General features: G+C 33.3%; 1 protein-coding gene across 4 annotated transcripts in view; it reads right to left on the bottom strand.

The window, feature by feature from the left end:
• The window catches only part of LRP1B (LDL receptor related protein 1B), a 1,969,831-nt gene that overhangs the window by 513,097 nt on the left and 1,438,025 nt on the right, over nt 1-18,709 (bottom strand). For all 4 annotated transcript variants that reach the window (XM_032356230.1, XM_032356231.1, XM_032356232.1 and 1 more), the window contains 2 exons: nt 14,274-14,399; nt 12,615-12,746 (listed from right to left, as the gene is read on the bottom strand). In XM_032356230.1, the coding sequence (XP_032212121.1) occupies nt 12,615-12,746; nt 14,274-14,399 (258 nt within the window). The remainder of the gene's footprint in view (nt 1-12,614; nt 12,747-14,273; nt 14,400-18,709) is intronic.

Genomic DNA, 18,709 nt, shown 5'->3' with positions numbered 1-18,709 from the left:
TCAATCTCAACCCCCTTTATTACACACAGACACTTTCCCCAGTCAACCTCTTACATGCCAAGATATGAATTTTTTTAATTAATTAATTAATTTATTTATTTATTTGTTTGTTTATTTATTTTTTTATTTCCAGCATAACAGTATTCATTATTTTTGCACCACACCCCGTGCTCCATGCAATCCGTGCCCTCTATAATACCCACCACCTGGTACCCCAACCTCCCACCCCCCGTCCCTTCAAAACCCTCAGATTGTTTTTCAGAGTTCATAGTCTCTCATGGTTCACCTCCCCTTCCAATTTCCCCCAACTCCCTTCTCCACTCTAAAGAAGACCAAATGACAGAGAATAAAGAAGCTGAGCAAAAGAGCGATATGAATATTTTTAAATGAGGGTTAGAGAAGGTACAACTCTTTGTCTAAGAGTTCAAACTGGCACAAATAAATATGTTGTATTGCTCTTCACTGTTATCCTCTGTACTGCTCTGTGCTCCTCTTAGGAAATAAAAAAAAGAATAAAAAATAAAAATAAGACAAAAGAACAAAACAAACTGGCAACTCAGGGCTGCCAGTACTGCATCACAGAAATGATGTGTTGTTAAGTAGCATCTGTCCCTGCTAGGTCATTTCCAGTATGGTCTGCCACAGTCAGTCCCTACTAGGTCTCCCTCTCTCCCTAACTATTCACACAAGAAAGTTCTCCGGCCACTGTTGTCATTTGAGTTTGTGACAATGGCCTAGTACTCTCAATAAACTAAGATGCAAAGGTATCTTCTGGGAATGAGATCATAGGATGGGTTGAAGATTTAAGTGACATAGAAAGTGTGGCTACCATAGAGATGGGGATGAAGAAAGAAGACTGTAGACTTTACAGGGACTTGGGGATTTGCAACGCAAGGATGTCAGAAGAGCACAGAGTGCAAAGATTTACAGTTCATTAATGAAATAACTGGCTGCAGAATATGGCCTCTGAAGAGAAGCAGAAAAATTACAGAACAAGTACAGTGAAACAAGCAGATGGAGTCTAATCACTAAAAGCTGACATAAGGACAAAGATTAAGTTCTATGTGGGGTGATAAATACAGAGGGTATATAGAAACGGATATTCCTATTTCTAGCTACCTCCCTGGAAGAAAGTACATGGGATTAAATTTATACTTTTCAGTTTGAATAAATAATTATTCCAGATACTGAATTTCCTGTAATAACTACCAAGTATTCTAATAAAATAGACATTTTAAATGCTTCTAGTAATCATTTCCTATATAATATATTTAAATTTTGTATTAGTTTGTTAGGGCTGCCATAACAAATACAACAGAATGGATGGCTAAAATTCCAGGACTTTATTTTCTCACAGTTCTGGAGGCTGGGAAGTATGAAATTGAGGTGTCAACAGGGGATGATTTCAATCTGGGTCCTCTCCCTTTGGCTTATAGATGTCTTCTCCCATTGTCTGCACATGGTCTTTCCTCTTTTCATAAGGACATTGTTTATATTGGATTAAGGCCTAACCATATAACTTCATTTTCCCTTAATTATCTCTTTAAGAGATAATCTCCAAATTTAGTCACATTCTGAGATGCTGAGATTTAAGACTTCAACATATAAATTTGGGGGGCACATAATTCAGCCTATAATAGGTATCCACTTGTATTTCAGAGTTTTTTTTTTAATCACTTAAGAATGGATGATGCTGAAAATGTCTGAATTATTTAAAAAAATTCTAATTAGGAGCAAGGAGTTGTTTATATATTAGCAATTAACATTATGTTCAATCACCATCTTCCTATAAGATGTAGTCTACATGCAAGCCTAGTAAAAGAAAAACAATGTCCACTTCATATTTCCAGGGTATGCAGATATTTGAAGAGTCATTTGGCAAACTATCAAATTCATAGCTAGGTATATGCCCAAGAAAAATGAAAACAAATCCCCACACCAAAACTTGCACTTGAATGTTGAAAGGAATATTGAAAGGAATTCAATCATGAGGGACCACATATTATATGATTCTATTTCTATGAACTGTTTGGAATAAGCAAATCTGTGGAGATAGAGAGTAGATTAGTTCTTCCCTTAAGACAGACAAGTTGGAAAGACTATGAAAATTACTAATGAGCATGAAGTTTCCCTTTAGGTTAAAGATGATGTTTTAAAATTCAATATTGGTGATGGTTGCACAACTCAGTGAATATACCTGAAACCATTGATTTGTTAATTTTTAAACACATAGATTCTATGGTATGTAAATTGTATCTATTAAAGTTGTTAGTTTAAAAAAAAAAGGAAACCAGAGTTTGAGGAATTAACACAAATGTTGAAAAAAATTTACAGTCCAACCTTGAAAATAGTCAAAATGTCCCAAAAGTTGGAAAAATAAAAAACTAATGTTATCTACATTTTTAATAGTGTACTCCTGTCAAAAACAGCATTTATAGTTTATTAATCATAACATAGCAAAGTGCTCATGTCAGAATGGTAACTGAGAGAAGCAAGACAAAATCTCATCAATGATAAAACACATAGCACAAATATCAATATGCCAAAATATGACACCCCTAATATGAAGAACTTAAGAAACAAATGAGCAAGGGCGCCTGGGTGGCTCAGTGGGTTAAAGCCTCTGCCTTCAGCTCAAGTCATGATCCCAGGGTCCTGGCGGGCTCCCTGCTCAGCAGGGATCCTGCTTCCCTTTTTCTCTCTGCCTGCCTCTCTGACTACGTGTGATCTCTGTCTGTCAAATAAATAAATAAAATCTTTATAAAAAAAGACAAAATGATATAAAGGATTAATATGCCAAAATATTATTAGTTGCTATCTGTGTGATAGTATTAGTGATGATTTTTATTTCAATTTTGTTTTATGTTTTCTAATTTCTTATAATATAAAATTTTAATAAAGAATTTTTAAACAAATAAGAATATTTTTTAATTATAGATTGAGATCTGTCATCAATAAGTGTTTGTTGAACTAATGACTAATACTCCTCAAACACATTTTAATAATGTTTAACTATTGAGCTGGTATATATCTACTTTTTCATTCAATCATCACTATTTTAAGTTAGTAGAGATTCACATGAACATTGAGAAAAACTGAGCATGCAAATATACTCATTGGTATGCTGTATTGAATCTATATGTTCAATTTGAGCCAAATGAGATAAAAACATCAGTTATTTTATCCCTAATACAATATTAAGGAAGAACAGTAAATGGAAAAAAAAATAAGGCTACAGTCACTATTTAAATAAGGTTATTGATAAGAATAACTAATGTATTTTAGCTCTTACCTCTACTAATCAGTATAATATATCATAGGTAACAAAATTTTTGAATCCTTTTATTCAGAATTTAAAAAAAATAACTTTTCATGTTAATTAGAACCCTGAATTACTGTGAAATCATCAGTGTTTTTAGCATCTTAGTATTTAATTTGTACAGGAAGTAGCAACCAAAATGGGGTCTCCCTGTCAATATCTGTTTTTCCCTTGAAGGAAAGAACAGATTCTATAACACAGTCTACTTTCTATGCTCAAACGATGCCAGTCTAATTCTGATTTTGTTCACATAGGTTTTAATGACTATTGACTAAGAAAATAGATGGTTTTAAAACAATAGCTTATAGGTTGCTATTGTTGAAGCTGTTAATATTAAAATTTGAACAGTCAAAAAGCTAGAAGTAGCCCAGAGAAATCATTATTCAGAAGAGTTTGTTTGTTTGTTTTAACTCTTTAAAAGACTCCAGAGCCAGAGAGTCATAATGCTTAAGTAATTATTCTGGTATTTAATACACTTACAATCAAGTTCCATTTCTGGTTCCATCTGAGTTTTTCCCTACTTAATTTATATCTAGCTCCTCTTATTCAGTCCTCAGTAAAATTAAATAATAAATAAATGAAACAAATAAACTTCTAAGCTAAAGCAATCAACTTTGTTTCTCAACATAGTCCCAAATGAATTCACTGACAGAATGTTTTACTCATAGCAAATGATGGGAGGTTGGAAGAAGATTTGCATAATTGCTCTTGTGCACCCTAGTAGGCATAAAGAACTGGTAATTGTTGCCAACTACTTCAGAGCTCCCTTTCTGGCCACAAATCTCTGTGAAGGGACACTTGATGCAATGCTAGAACTCATTCTAAGCATAGTTAACATCAGTCAACATTTAGCCTGCATTGGTGACAAAAAGGAAAGTAACCAGACTAATAATTGTTTGTGTTACACATCTTCGTATCTCCCAGGCATTCCTAGACAGGTATAAGAATTTTCTTGAAAGAACTTTTCTTAAAGAGCTTTTGTGCCAGGGAGTTGTCAGTAGAAGATTTAGTGTAAGTTAATATTACACGGAGACTTTCCCAGACACTGGTCAAAAACTGTAAAAAGGGGTTGTAGGGAGCTGTTGGCTTTTCTTAAAGGATTTAAGCCATAAAACAGAAGTTACCCATATGGTAACATCATTGATAACCTGAACCAGCCATCAAAATTTATCTCTTAGACAATAATATGTGTTGATAATATGGATAAAACATCTATAATACTTTGAAAAACAGCCCCTAATGTACTACTAAATGATCCCCACCAAAGGATATTGAGCCCCTTTTTAATCCTTTCCCTATGAGTATGGGCTGTGCCTCTTTGCCAACTTCTAATAAAGAGAATGTACCAAATGTGATGAGATATCCTTTCTGAGATTGGGTTACAAAATGTCTGGCTTTCATTATGTGTGTGCCATTTCTCATTGTATTGTTTACTAGCTCTCAGGGAAGCTAGCAATCATGTTGTGAATTGCACTGTGGCGAGGCCCACATGATCAGAAACTGAAATCAGTTTCAGTGAGGAGCTGTGACCCTCTGTCAAATAGCTCACAAGGAACTGAATCCTGCCAACACCCATATGAACTTGGAAGCGAACTCTCCCTAGCTGAACGTCCTGAGGAGACTACAACAAGGTGTCTAGCCAACACCTTGATTGAAACCTCATAAACTGACCCGAAGAAACTATAAGATAATAAATGTTTATTGCTTCAAGTTGCTAAATTTTGGTAATTTGTTATGTAGCAATAAATGATACAAATATAGTGGGATAAATTATTTTTTTTCTTTCTCCTTCCCCTTCTCCTTTTAGAATGATCATCATTGTTTCCCTTGGTCACCCCTCAAATGAGGCTGTACTAGTGGTCTTCTGTCGCTAAGTTTAGCGGGGACAATCCTAACCTTGGTGAATATAGCATCATCATTCCCCCAAACTCCAAGTCCTGAAACTGTCAAGTATCTTTTCCAATCATCACCACAATAGGATTACAATTCTCATTAGGAAATTACCGGGGTTCTGATGTTGGCTACTTCATCACTGGTATTCAATTCATGGTTTATGTCAATCCCAAGGGCAAAAACTCAAATGCAAATCCTGAATGAAGAATTTCATTTGGGCATCTTGAAGTAACCAACTCTCCCCTGTATCCATATTTTATTCACAAACCCACTTTCTTCACTGTTAAAATGAAAATACCACCTGCCTCAACAAATTATTTAGATGAATAAAATGGCATAAATACAAAAATGTTTCCTAACCATATTTGGGCAATGTAGTAAGTGTTCAATAAATATTAAGGATTTTTTAAGTGTTATATTAATTTTTCTTTCTCCTCAAACTTCCTCTTCCTAGCCCACAGTAGGTAATTAGTTCCAGTTCTAGTCTTTCTACTTTAGCCAAGTCTTTATTCTAAAAGTAGTAAGGAATTCATGGAAATAATTAGTTCTTTATTCTTCTCAAATGATCTGCTCACTACATCCCAAAGGATCTGCTTACTTACACCTCAAAGGACCTTCTTACTACACTTACTAATTGCTTCTGGTGAAGAAAAAGTCAAATGATAAAAAGAAATTAAAGATCTACTGTTTATGACTAGTCTAAAATCAATGAAATAATTTTCATTTTTCTCTATTAACTAGAAAATTGTCTACTTGATTAAAAACTAATGACCAATAATCTCAGAAACTGAATCAAAGGTCCTTTTTTTCTCTTCTTAAAGAAAGGGTGTCAAAAAGAAAAATAGACTAACATTTTATTGGTTTTCTTAAAATAAGGAAAAAAACACTTTTTCAAAGTTAAAAGCACTTTCTTAAGGTCACAATTAACAGAGTTAATGGTATCAATGTACTTAAGCTAAAGGAGACCTCAACATTATCATTTGACCTTACAGCATATCCAGGACTGAGTCTCTGGGAATAAACAGGTAAAATGTATTGTCTAAGAATCAAAGTACAGAGAAACCTGAAAAACATCCAGAAGACTGACTTATCTAAAAAATACTTTCTTCATATCTATTTAGTGCTGCTTTAGTTGTATTTATGGTATTGGGTTAAGATACTGTGCTTTCCTCAAACAGCGTAAGATAACTTGTACATCTCTTAGCAGCTATTAATAATTTACTGTGAATTAGTATAGCTAGGTCTTTTGAGAATACGTTTCGTGTTAACTTGGTTTTGATAAGGAAAAGAGTACAGGAATATATTGAAGTATCAAATATAAATGCAGCTCTGCTGAAAAGAATCCTGAGCCACTAAAAAGAAATATAACAGCATATGTTGACTCAGGAGAGGGATAAAGAAAGGTGCCCAAACACAGAAATGATATGCTTCATGTGAATATATCTAAAGTTGGTATTGACACATTTTACTTTCACGAGGAGTGTCAACTGCCCAAATGAGAAGTTTCCATGAGACTTGCTTCTGTGATTTTCCCAATGACAGAGAGAATAATATAAATCCCAAATAAGTTGACCGAAGTCTTAATCTCAGCAGGTAATCATTGTGCATCTTCTGGGCTTTTGGTTTCTAGCAATCTCTGGGGAGTTCAGATGTCTGAGAAAGATGTCTGTTTATGTTTTGAGTTCAGAAATTATCCAAAAATGATTTGTGATATATATACAATAATTTGTTTAACTTATAGTTCCCTATCTATGCATGATACTTGTCTATGAGGGTTGTTGAAGTTTTTGTTTTCTTGTGATAGTTACTATTTTGCCTCTTGAAAGATATACTGGCATTGACCATGTACAAATACATACAGAATGCTCACATGATTTGAAAATACAGTCTTGAAGCAAGTTTGAAATGACAACACAAAACAGTATTGGTTCACTGTCACAAGAACTAGAAAAAAATGAACCAGCACTAAAAATTCACTTTGTAGCCAAGGAAATGGTTTTCATAAAATTGAAAAAATGTCCCAAAGCAACAGTATTATATTTAAGCTATTGCTGTTACTGACATAAAAAGAATCCTTTTTATAATTCTTCTGTGGTCTTGCTTGGTGACAAAATGGTTATTAAAAAAATTTTGTGAATAGCTGTCTTCTAAGTCTCCGGGGAAAGGGAAAGACTCTCACTTGAGTGTTGCCTGCTTCAGTTCTTTTTCTTTTCTTTTTTTTTTTTTTTAAGATTTTATTTATTTACTTGAGAGAGAGAGAGATCACAAGTAGGCAGAGAGGCAGATGGGGGTTGGGGGAAGCAAGCTCCCCGCTGAGCAGTGAGCCTGATGCAGGGCTCGATCCCAGGCCCCTGATATTATGACCTGAGCCAAAGGCAGAGGCTTAACCCACTGAGCCCAGGTGCCCCTCCCTGTTTCAATTCTTAAATGGATTTAAGGTCACTTGATTCAATGATTCAGTATATGAATCAGAATAAAATATGATCTTCTACAAGCACAAATTTGCAGAAGTGCAATGTAGTTTATCAAGTAATACCAACAATGTCCAAATAAAATTTTGTTTCAGGGGTTATAGGTATAAGATGGCATAGTGTAAAAATTGGAAATAAGATACTTAATTATCATATAACTTCTTGATCTCTCTGGGTTTCAGTTTCCTTATCTGTAACAAGAGGGAATGCTACTACATGGTACCAAATGTTCCTTCTAGTTCTAACATTTAACAATATATGTAAATGTTGTGGAATTTCATATAAATAGGTGACAGTTAAATGTGTAAATGAGGCAACAGTATTTTGTCATACATTCTCCTTCACTTTATTTTATTGATAGACTTTATTTTTTAGAACAGTTTTAGATTCCCAGATAAACTGAGCAGAAAACTCTCATGTGCTTTTTCCTCTCATACACATGCAGCCTCCCCCACTGCCAAGATCTCATACTGAAGTGGTACATTTGTCACTACTGATGAACCTAAATTGGTATATCCATAGTTTATATTAGAACCTATAGTTCAGATTAGGGATTACTCTTGGTGTTGTATATTCCATGGGTTTTAACAGAAGTTAAAAGGACAAGTTCTTTCAATGTTTTGTCTTAAAGGCCAGATCACTATGTGATGGTGTAAAAAAGCATTAAAACATTCCCCATAGTGAATGCCAAGCAATGGCATCTAAATAATAATTTTTGATGCTCTCTTAAAAAAACAGAACTAACAAACAAAAACCCTACAGATCCTCCACACATGCATTACCTCAGAAACTATTCCTTGTTTGCCTTTTTTCTCTATAGAAACTTAGCTATGATATTCTACACCTAGGAGATAGCAATTAACATTTGTTAATATTGAGTTGGATGATTCAAATTTGAACAAAAGAGATAAAAGATGAAAACAGGAATATGAGCTTGAAATTTTCAGATAAAAATCATTCTTTGAAAGATCTTGTATGTGCCATTCCACACTGTAAAGTCTCTTTACACTAAATGTGACAACTTTCAAATAATAATAATAATAATAACTATTCTCTGAATAGAATGTCCTCTCTCTTCAAGCAATATCTTATTATGTGATTGTTATAAAAACTTATAAATACCCTCAAGGGAGGGGAGGGGCAGACTGGATAGAGCATTACTTACTGAAGATCACATAACTAACTGGAGCAATGGGCCTTGTTTTGAAGGAATTTCTCCTAAAACACATTCTTCAAAGCATCAAATTCAATATTCATTCATCAGGAGGAATATGACCCAGTGGGCAAGGATTTTCAAAGCTTATTTTTTTTTCTAGTGGAATGGGACTTTTCCAGTGAAGTGATAAAAATGCTTTGAACATTTTAAACCTAGCTACAGGGTCTTCTTTCTCCTGTGGATACTATCCAGAATTGCCTCATCTGGTGAAAGAAATCCTTTCACTGCAGAAAACTTTAATTCATTAGGACCAAAACCCAGCAGGATTGAAATCTGTTAATCCTCATGAAATGCACAGGTTTGAACAATGTATTTATCCCTGTAAAACTGTGGTAATAAAATCCTGTGACATAAATTATAATGGTTATACTCAAGAAATGATTCTCCTTCATACCATCTCCTTATTGTAATGAGAAGGTTTTGTTTGGTTTGTTGTTGGTTAGAATAAGGATCTAATGTGCCCTTCCATTCTGTCATCTTTATCTTTGATAGATTCCTAAAGTAGGGATTATGTCACAGAAGTGAATGCCCATTAATGAAAGAAGAGGAAATAGAATATCTTCAAAAAGAACTAATAGTGAAAGAACTTATGATCAGGTAAAACATAACGGCCATGGTGTAAAAAAAAAAAAAAAAAAAGTTGATGTGCCAAAAACTGGTTTCTCTCCTTTGTTCAGGAGCAATCTAGACATTTGCCTTCCTTCCTCCCTGAAGGGACTTCACTCAACAAAGCCAGAAAACTTATATATTGTATATAATGGTGTCATAAATCAAGTGGCTCCCACTTCTTCTGATCCTAATACATTTTCATAAAACACAATTAGTAAAGGACCAGACTGTGAAATAGACCAAAGCATAAAAGGTACCCACAGAAGTGGTTGGAGGTTCTTATTACCACCACTGCCATCATCATCACTAGTATTTTACTTGGTTCCTTATCTATACACTGTCTGCTGGCCCCTAGGTTTACATTTAATGACTTCAAAGCACCTGGGTGGCTCAGTGGGTTAAGCCTCTGCCTTCGGCTCAGGTCATGATCTTGGGTCCTGGGATCAAGTCCTGCATCAGGCTCTCTGCTCAGCGGGGAGCCTGCTTCCCCCCTCCCCGCCTGCCTGCCTCTCTGCCTACTTGTGATCTCTCTCTTTATCTGTAAAAAACAAAAAGAAATAAACAAAAAAATCTACTCTCCCTACTGTTCATTATCATCATAATTAAATCCATCTTTACTACGGAATTTTACTAAACTACTCTCTCTGTACCGAAGAAGTTAAGAAACAACTGTTCTATGCAGATCACTGAACAGAAAGTATAATATAGTCAAGAGGACAGAAAAGGAAATCTTCTCTAATTAGAAGCTGAAATACAGCTTCCAGGGAACGTGTGTAAATACATACATATTACATATACATATCACATATGTGTATTTTTACAATTTAGTACTTTCTATTATTAGGTATCACTACTATTTTCACAGCTCCCATATATATCAAGCACTGGGCCAAGCATTTGCATAAATTAATCTTAATATTCCCAAACCCCATAAAGTGAGGCAGCTGAGCCTCAGGAATATCAAGTAACTTACATCACGGGGTAGTAAGAGGGTGAACTGGCACCAGAATCCGAGTTGTTGCAAAAGTCTTGCCTGTTCCTACTATATGTTTTCCTGGCCCCAGGTCTCCAACCCTCTGATTTCAAAGTAAGTTTTGCATTGCTGTTTTCTGATTAACAATAGGGATTTAGATACATTCTTGAACATTCTAATTTTATATGATTATTCTATATGCCTACATCCTTATACATTAAGAGGAAAAAGATTTTCTAAAAACAATTTCTTCCTATGAATTGAATTTAAAAATATGGAAGATATGATATAAAGAATACAAAGTTTTGCCTAACAACCAGGAATTTCTCTGGGGAAAAACTATGTTGATGCAAAATAAGTTTATAATGATATTATTATTGGAAATCTAGAAATAGAGAGAGTACTATTCTTTGCAAATAAAAATATCCTTTGTCGTGGTACATTCTACGAAACTTAACCATTTTGCGGCCACTATAAAGCCTCAGAGAGTGAATTCAATTTATGCAAATAATCAGTTTACCCATAAGAAAAGAGAGATTTACTAATGATCTAACCAGGACATTTACAACACCAAATGTTTTAATATCATATCTCACAGAAATTTTCACATACTTCCAAAAATCATTATGAAGTCTTTAAAAGAATCAAATATGTGATAACAGCTGAAACAAGGGATTATGTGTACTTACAAAAAATATATGCATATATACATGACATCTTTTCAAGAAGTTCAAGTTTTTTTAGTTTTGCACTGACTAAATCCTATATGATGAAATTCTAAAGAATAAGATGCATGTAATTAAAAGGGAGGGTAAATTATGCATGGTAGGATAGTGAGCCTTCCGTGTATAATGAGGTTTGATCAAATAGTCTTGCTTGATCAAAAATCACATTGTGATTTTGGCAAAATTTACATATTGCTCAACAAAATATACTATATTTGTCTGAATTTCCTTTTAAGAAAAGTCCTTTTTAAAATGTAGGAAGTTTGGCCTGTATATGATTCCATTTGATACAAACATTTGATACAAAACATTTGATACAAAATTTACTTAAGAAAAGTCATCTTTGAAACATTTGTGAAGATCCCCAGTAATTCATTATATTGTAGCCAGGAATTTCATTAACACGATTAAACAAAATGTATTACAACTGAGGGCGGGGGGGCGGGGGAAGCTTACAACCAGAATTCCACATGCTGATGCGTAAAGATCTTTTTAAGATTATAAATCAAAGAACTATCTGCTTTTTAACATTAGATAAAATTAACTCTTCACAAGTACTGAAAAAATACTGCAAACATATATGTACATCTTCAGCACTAAAACCTTAATATGGGAAGCATATAATTTAGCTCGAGGAGAGGTAAAGAAATTTGCTTTTATAAGTTTAGACACACAAGTATAGAATTATAGATCTAAATATAAATCCAAAAAGTATATCTAATGCTTATACTATGTCTGAACTTAGCAATTAGCACACACACACACACACACACACACACACACAAAAACACATTTTCTTCAATATATTGGGCAGTGTCTACCATCAATTGCCAATCAGACATTTATATTAGCTACAGGGAAATGTCAATGTCTGATCTTTTTTTCAATATTTGCTAAAACAAGATGATAAGATAAAATCTGACTCCAAAATAATACATACCATATTCAAAAGTAATTTAAATGGCACAGCATTTATAATTGTTCACTTATTTGGAATTCGTTTGCTACTATCTATATTAGAATAGATAATTATTCTGAAAATGTTTTAAATTATATTGTGTTTTACATATATAGTCAATCAAAATGTTTTGTATATCTTTATATCCATAATTGAATAAAAGTAAAAGTGTCATTTTAAAAATTACAATAAAAATGAAGAAACTAAATGCCAATTGTGGCATTTTAATGTCCCTGCAATTCAATGCTATACTTTAGGAAATTTTTACTTGATTTTTTTCAGGAAAACATACTTAGAACAATTTGTATTAGGCTTAAATATTCATTACTAATTTGCTTTCTTATTCCACATCTTGACTATCAGAGTACAGAGGGAAAGGTTATACTGCCATCAGGCATAATAAATCAAGTAAAAACATCATACATAAATCACGAATAAAAAACTATTTACCTGCATGGAAATCTATCCCAACAGCAAATGAAGTTCCTGATATAGGCATCAAAGCATCCATTTTGTCACTTGGTTCCAGAGGTATTCCCCTGATTCCTTCATGAACAGAGTACATAAGAAATGACTCTATACCTAATTGAAAAAAAAAAGAAAGAAAGAAAGAAAGAAAGAAAGAAAGAAAGAAAGAAAGAAAGAAAGAAAAGAAAAAAGAAAAAAAAAGCCCCAAGTGAATATTTAAAATTAAAATCATTCTACTAACATCATTTCAGTCTTAATTTTTTCATAGAACATGTTCCTTAGCCTTTTAAAAATTTTTAACTGAATACTACATTTCTGACTAGTTGAAAGGTAGATAGATTAGTGGCTCTAAAACTTGAGTATGCATCAGAATGTTCTAGAGGACTTGTTAAAACACAGATTACAGAGGTCCCCAACCCAGGGGCCTGATAATTTGAATTTTTGAAAAGTTTCCAGGTAGTGATGGCACTACTGGTCTGGGAACCATACTTTCATAAACACAGAGGCAGATAATTTTGGAAAACATACCTGGACTCACAACCCAAAATTCACCCCCTCTTTTCTAATACCCTTATCTTATTGCTTATATATGATAATAAACTTTGAGTGTATATATGATTTTACATAGCTACAGAGCTGTTAGTTTTCTAATAAAGTTAATCTTCTTAAATCATTTTGAACACTAAAAGCATACCAAGTAGTTAATTTTTGCTAATACCTTGCTATTGTAGCTTCAAAAATATGTTCTAAAATATGCACAGACATAAAAGCTGACTACCAGAAGTCTGCATCCTGATACTTATGAATTTTTCTAATACGTCAGAACATGTTTTTCGGCACATATTTTCTGAACTTTTTTTTTTTTTTTTTTTGCAAGAGGTAAGTAAAAGATTCAATTTGATTCTTCTAGAAGCGGGGGAAAGGAGTTCTTCTTCTTTTTCTTTTTTAAGATTTATTTACTTGAGAGAGAGAGAGTGGGCATGCACGTGTGCGGGTGGGGACAGAGGGCATGGAGCTGGATGCTAGCTAGATCCCATGGCCTTGAGATCACAACCTGAGTCAGAGGCTTAACTGACTGTACCACCCAGGTTTAAACCTGTTTTTTACTAAAATTAAGTCATGATCATTGGATAAAAAGATCATTCTAGAATCAAATTTCTTTGGAACTAAGGACTAGAATCTATGAAACGTGAAATAGGAAGATGGGTGTTTTAGGTTTTAGTTCTTTGGCAATGATCTGCTCTCTCAGCTAAGCAAATCTAAGCCCTCACCACTTCTCTTGTATTTTTTTTCAAACAGGTAAAAGAATAACTGAATTCAGATTGAATCGTAATAGTAACCAGTCACTGCTTTTTACTTCAGCCCTTGCTTATTCAAGTTGAAAGTAGTTTCTACTGGGCTTGGTTAAAAGTTTGATAATAAACTGCGGTTCTGGAAAATAACTAATTATGACCTTTAAAGAGCAGTAATACTTAAAACTTTTTAGATAGTAACAATCTTACATATATGAGACTAAGCAGTGAACCATTGTTCTAATAAGACACTAATATTATTTTTTCTATTTTTAAACTAATTTTTGTTGCCTAAAATTTGCATTGATAAAATAAATGCATCAGAATTAAATTTTCCAAGATCTTATACCTTGACATGACATGCGGTTCTTTTGGAGATAATATCCCACTGTACACATGCAAGTCCTTGTGGTTTCAGATGTTGGTAAACAAAGTTGAGAGCATCCGCCATTATTTAGTTGGCAAGAATTGCTGCCTGCATAGGAGGAAAACAAGCAACAGAAATATTTAAGAAAAATAAAAAGAGTATCATTCGATAGCAATAATTTGAACAAATATTTATACTTTTGTTGATTTATAAATGCAGCTGCTTCATAGAGGTTAGTATGATGTTTTACTGTCTTGAATAATTTGAAATGGCATATTGCAGTTGAAGTCTGCCTGCCCAAAAAAAGTAAATGGAGGTCTGATGTGTGGCAGAGTGATTATCCACAGCAATACTATAATTAATTTATAGTATCAATTAAACTTTGATTACAATTCAAAGTTGCTAAGAGACTAGATCTTAATTATTCCCACCACAAAAAAAAAAAGATAATATATGATGTGGTAGAGGGGTTAGCTAATGCTAAGGTAGTAATCATATTGTAATATATAAATGTATCAAATCAACCCTTTATATACCTTAAACTTATGTAATTTTATATGTCAATTAGATCTCAAAAAATAAATTTTAAAATAAATAATTAGAAACAGTTTTTTAAAAAGCAGATGACAATGCATGAGAAGATTCAGGGCTACAGAAAAGCAAGTGAAATTGGTTTGTCATGAATGCTGTCAGACTTGCAATATTTTAAGATCACAGAAACTAGGAAATATTGTATTATGATTTTTATTATGATATTTTATTTCAACTCTATAGTTACTTCCTTTTCAAGAATATTTTATCCAAATGTGTCAAATAAATAGCTGTTAATTTATACTACTAACTCAATGTGAAGATTATGCCATTAAGAGAAAGGAGGTATATACATATTTAAATAATTTATAAAGCAAGGAAATAAATTTTGCTAATCCTAGGAACATAATTCTCCCAAAATATATTTAAAACACACCCGTAAGAGTCATCTAATTAATTGGCATATTAATTCTCCTTATTCCTGCGTAGCAGCAATGACAAATATTAGTCAGGTAATCACAGGTAGGCATTCTATAAAGATGTTCCATTGAATTTACTAGGCCCAATGTGCTAATTAAAGCTGGTAGTGTGACGTTAAGAAATTTACAGTCTTATCCAGCAAGTTCATTAAATATCCCATTTTTACAACATTTTTATTATTCAAGGACATGCAGTACCGTTTACTGGATGTTCAAGCTCTAATACGAAGTGCAGTAAATCCAGTGAGAATTGCAAAGCGTGATGAAAGGTATATATCAATAGTGCTCTATGGAAAATTCAAAATACCAATGCAGCTCATTATTTCTCATCTCCTGAATTCAAAATAGTCTGATAGGATTTAATTGTTCAATTGAAGTTGTAGTGAGTTCTGTCACTTTTGAAGTGTGAAATACACTCAACTTGGGAGATTTCTCATCTGGAGATCTACCATACTCTCTCCTCATTTCCTATAGTTATCAGTTCAGTCAATGCCAGACTCCATCCTATACAAGGCCACATGCTAGGACTAGGGTTGCCCTGTGAAATTATTACTTTTGTCTCCTATATAAACTAATGAAGGTGAATTGACTTATTCCCTTTCCTCAAGTTGACTTATATACTAAGATAAAATTTCAGATCTCTGATTATTTTAATGAAAGTTATATTTTCGGATTTATAATAATCTATACTGACCTTATACATATTATAGTTTATAGAAAACACATAAACATATATTACTGCAATGCCAAGCTATGGAAATTTGCATTTTGATATTGATTTATATAAAAACTGAAAAGCTGAGAAGAGATTGAGAAGAAATGTTTTAACTAGAGAGCATGGAGAAACATCAAATGGAAAGAGGGGGAAATGCGGAAATTGAAGTCAATAAAAAAATAGATTCAGGAAGAGAATGAAATCACAAAAGAAAAATAGGGTTCTATAACCTTGGTGATATTTAAATATATGTTAAAAACATAAGAAAAGGAACTTCTGGAACTGCATTTTTAAATATAATTGCAGTAATAGCAGTATATTGTACCATACTTATTTTTGACAAATAATATAATTAGCCTATGTTAACAATTATGTTGTACAATATACATTTCATGTATCACTTGTTTAGTCTCTACTATTGAAGAAGAGAAAAAGAAAAAAAAAGATGAAATAAGTCACTATTTGCAATAAGTATCTTTGCCTAACAAACAATGAATTGATGTAGGAAAAAATATTAGAATGGTTTTAAAGACAGTAATTTAGGTAGTGATTATCTGGTACATTTGAAATACCAGCTTGGCTTAATATTCTGCAATGAGACTGATGTTCAAACTTCATGCCCCAATTCCCCAGTGGAGGTAGAGAGTCCAGTTGACTAACGAGAAGTCTCAGCTCTCTAGTGATCTACGTCAAAAGTGATAAATGAAGTAGCTAATTGTACTTTGAAATCAAAGAGGTAGTAATGTTAACACCTTAAATAATTCCAAATTGCTCATATTTCATACTAATGAAGCTTTTAAGGTACCTGCCATGATTCTGTTAATGTGATTCTCTCTAATACAGATGTTTCATCAGCACATTCTTTTAGTAAAAATAGTATTTGCACTGAATTTTAAGCTTAGTCATATTATACAATTAATTCCCAAGTATTACAGGTCCTTGTCAAGTTAGGAATACTTTCACAACATGTAAAATACTCAAATCTTCCTATAGGATTAAACATTTACAAGATGAGGAAAATTTTGTTAGCATGAGTAAAAAAGTGAGCCAAACATAATACAAGAAAGTTTTCCTCCAATAAACTTTTTGGTGTTGTATCTGGGAAAACACTATAAATTATATTAATTTACAATTTCAAGAAAACCATGTGCTTTTTTCATATTTTGAAAAAGAAGGAATAAATTTTTCAATGTCCTGTTTGTAAACAATATATCTCTCCCTCTGTTGTATTTTCTAATGCATTTTCAGATATAATCACATTAAGTACAGACTATGAACTAAAGTTTACCACAGTACTATAAGCTTTTATACTTTGCAAATATATTCTATTAAAATCCACAAAAAATGTCATGGTATTTTATTTATTGAGTACCAATGTTTTATTCTCAATGATATAATCTATTCCCTATGGCTTGAATGCCAGAAAAATTATTTTGATTACAGATTTGCTAGTCAAAACGCTCCTGTTCATTATTATAGAGTTTTTTTTTGTTTGTTTGTTTTTTTAATGTCAGAGGGGCACCTTGTTGGCTCACAGTCTGTTAAGCCCAGACTCTGGATTGTGGGTCAGGTAATGATCTCAGGGTTGTGAGATCTGGTTTCATGTAGGGTCCCCACTAGGGGTGGAGCCGCCGTGAGATCCTCTCTCTCTCTCTGTCCCCCATCTCCCTCTCTAAAAAGTAAATAAATAAGACTTTAAAAATTATTATTATTTTTTTTTTAAATCAGAGAGCGAATACAGATTTTTGCATAAAGTACAGGTATTAGTGTCTTCTAAACCATGAAAGAAGCCCAGTAATCACTTAATTATTTGTTCGTTTGTTAAAGCAATTATTTTCTTTCTTTTTTTTTTTTCCATGAAATTTCAGGAATGATTTCATACTAGAATTTGACCCATGCTCTGTCCAGGGAAGGCAACCATGAATCTGGTCGTCCTTTTATGTCTGGATGTGCAGGTATGGCTCCCAATTGGTATTGCCAATAAATTCTGTCAATTGATGTTTGTTACCTATCTTCAGAATTAGTGATCCTCTTGGTTCACTAATTCTGTCTCTACTGTTCTCTGCTTTGGTCTATATGCCCAGATCCTTCAGATGAAAATTCCTTTACATTTTCTTGAATGTTTTTCCTAAGAAGAAAAGTATGTGAAGCTAAGGATTTCCATAGCAGAGACTAAAGTAAGAAAGTAAAATACAGAAAAATATTTTTTCTAAGAAAAGAGTTCTGCTAATGTCATGGGTCATGAAGCAAAAACTAAGAAAGGACTAGCAGGTGTGGGGCTGTCCTGGCTGGCATCTCTAAAGTAATTGCCATTTGGGCAATGTGACAAGTCCACCTATGTAAACCATCTGTTCGTCCTCTCACTCCATTTCACTGCACACCATTTGGACAAGCAAAAACAAAAAAGCAAAATGCTTAGAGCCAAACAATGCAGTGCTTTTGGATGCAAAATTCTTACGTTGACATAGTCCATTTGAAGTCCCCTCATTCATTCAGTTTTGGGGCTTAATTATACACAGTCTGTTTCTGGCTGGGATTTACTTTTCTCATTCTTACATTTTTTAAATCAAGAACTAGATAAGACCTCTTTGAAGACCTGACAAAGTAAGATTCCTTGGGAGCTCTTGCTAACGTTTTGAAAACTCATTATATACCTTATGTTAAGGGCATTTCTTCTGCAGTAATAAGGAGCA

Source organism: Mustela erminea, chromosome 8, assembly GCF_009829155.1.
Source record: "Mustela erminea isolate mMusErm1 chromosome 8, mMusErm1.Pri, whole genome shotgun sequence".
NCBI classification, from domain to species: domain Eukaryota; kingdom Metazoa; phylum Chordata; class Mammalia; order Carnivora; family Mustelidae; genus Mustela; species Mustela erminea.
The sequence above is the reverse complement of the archived record's forward strand: the minus strand, read 5'-3'. Positions and strand labels throughout refer to the sequence as shown.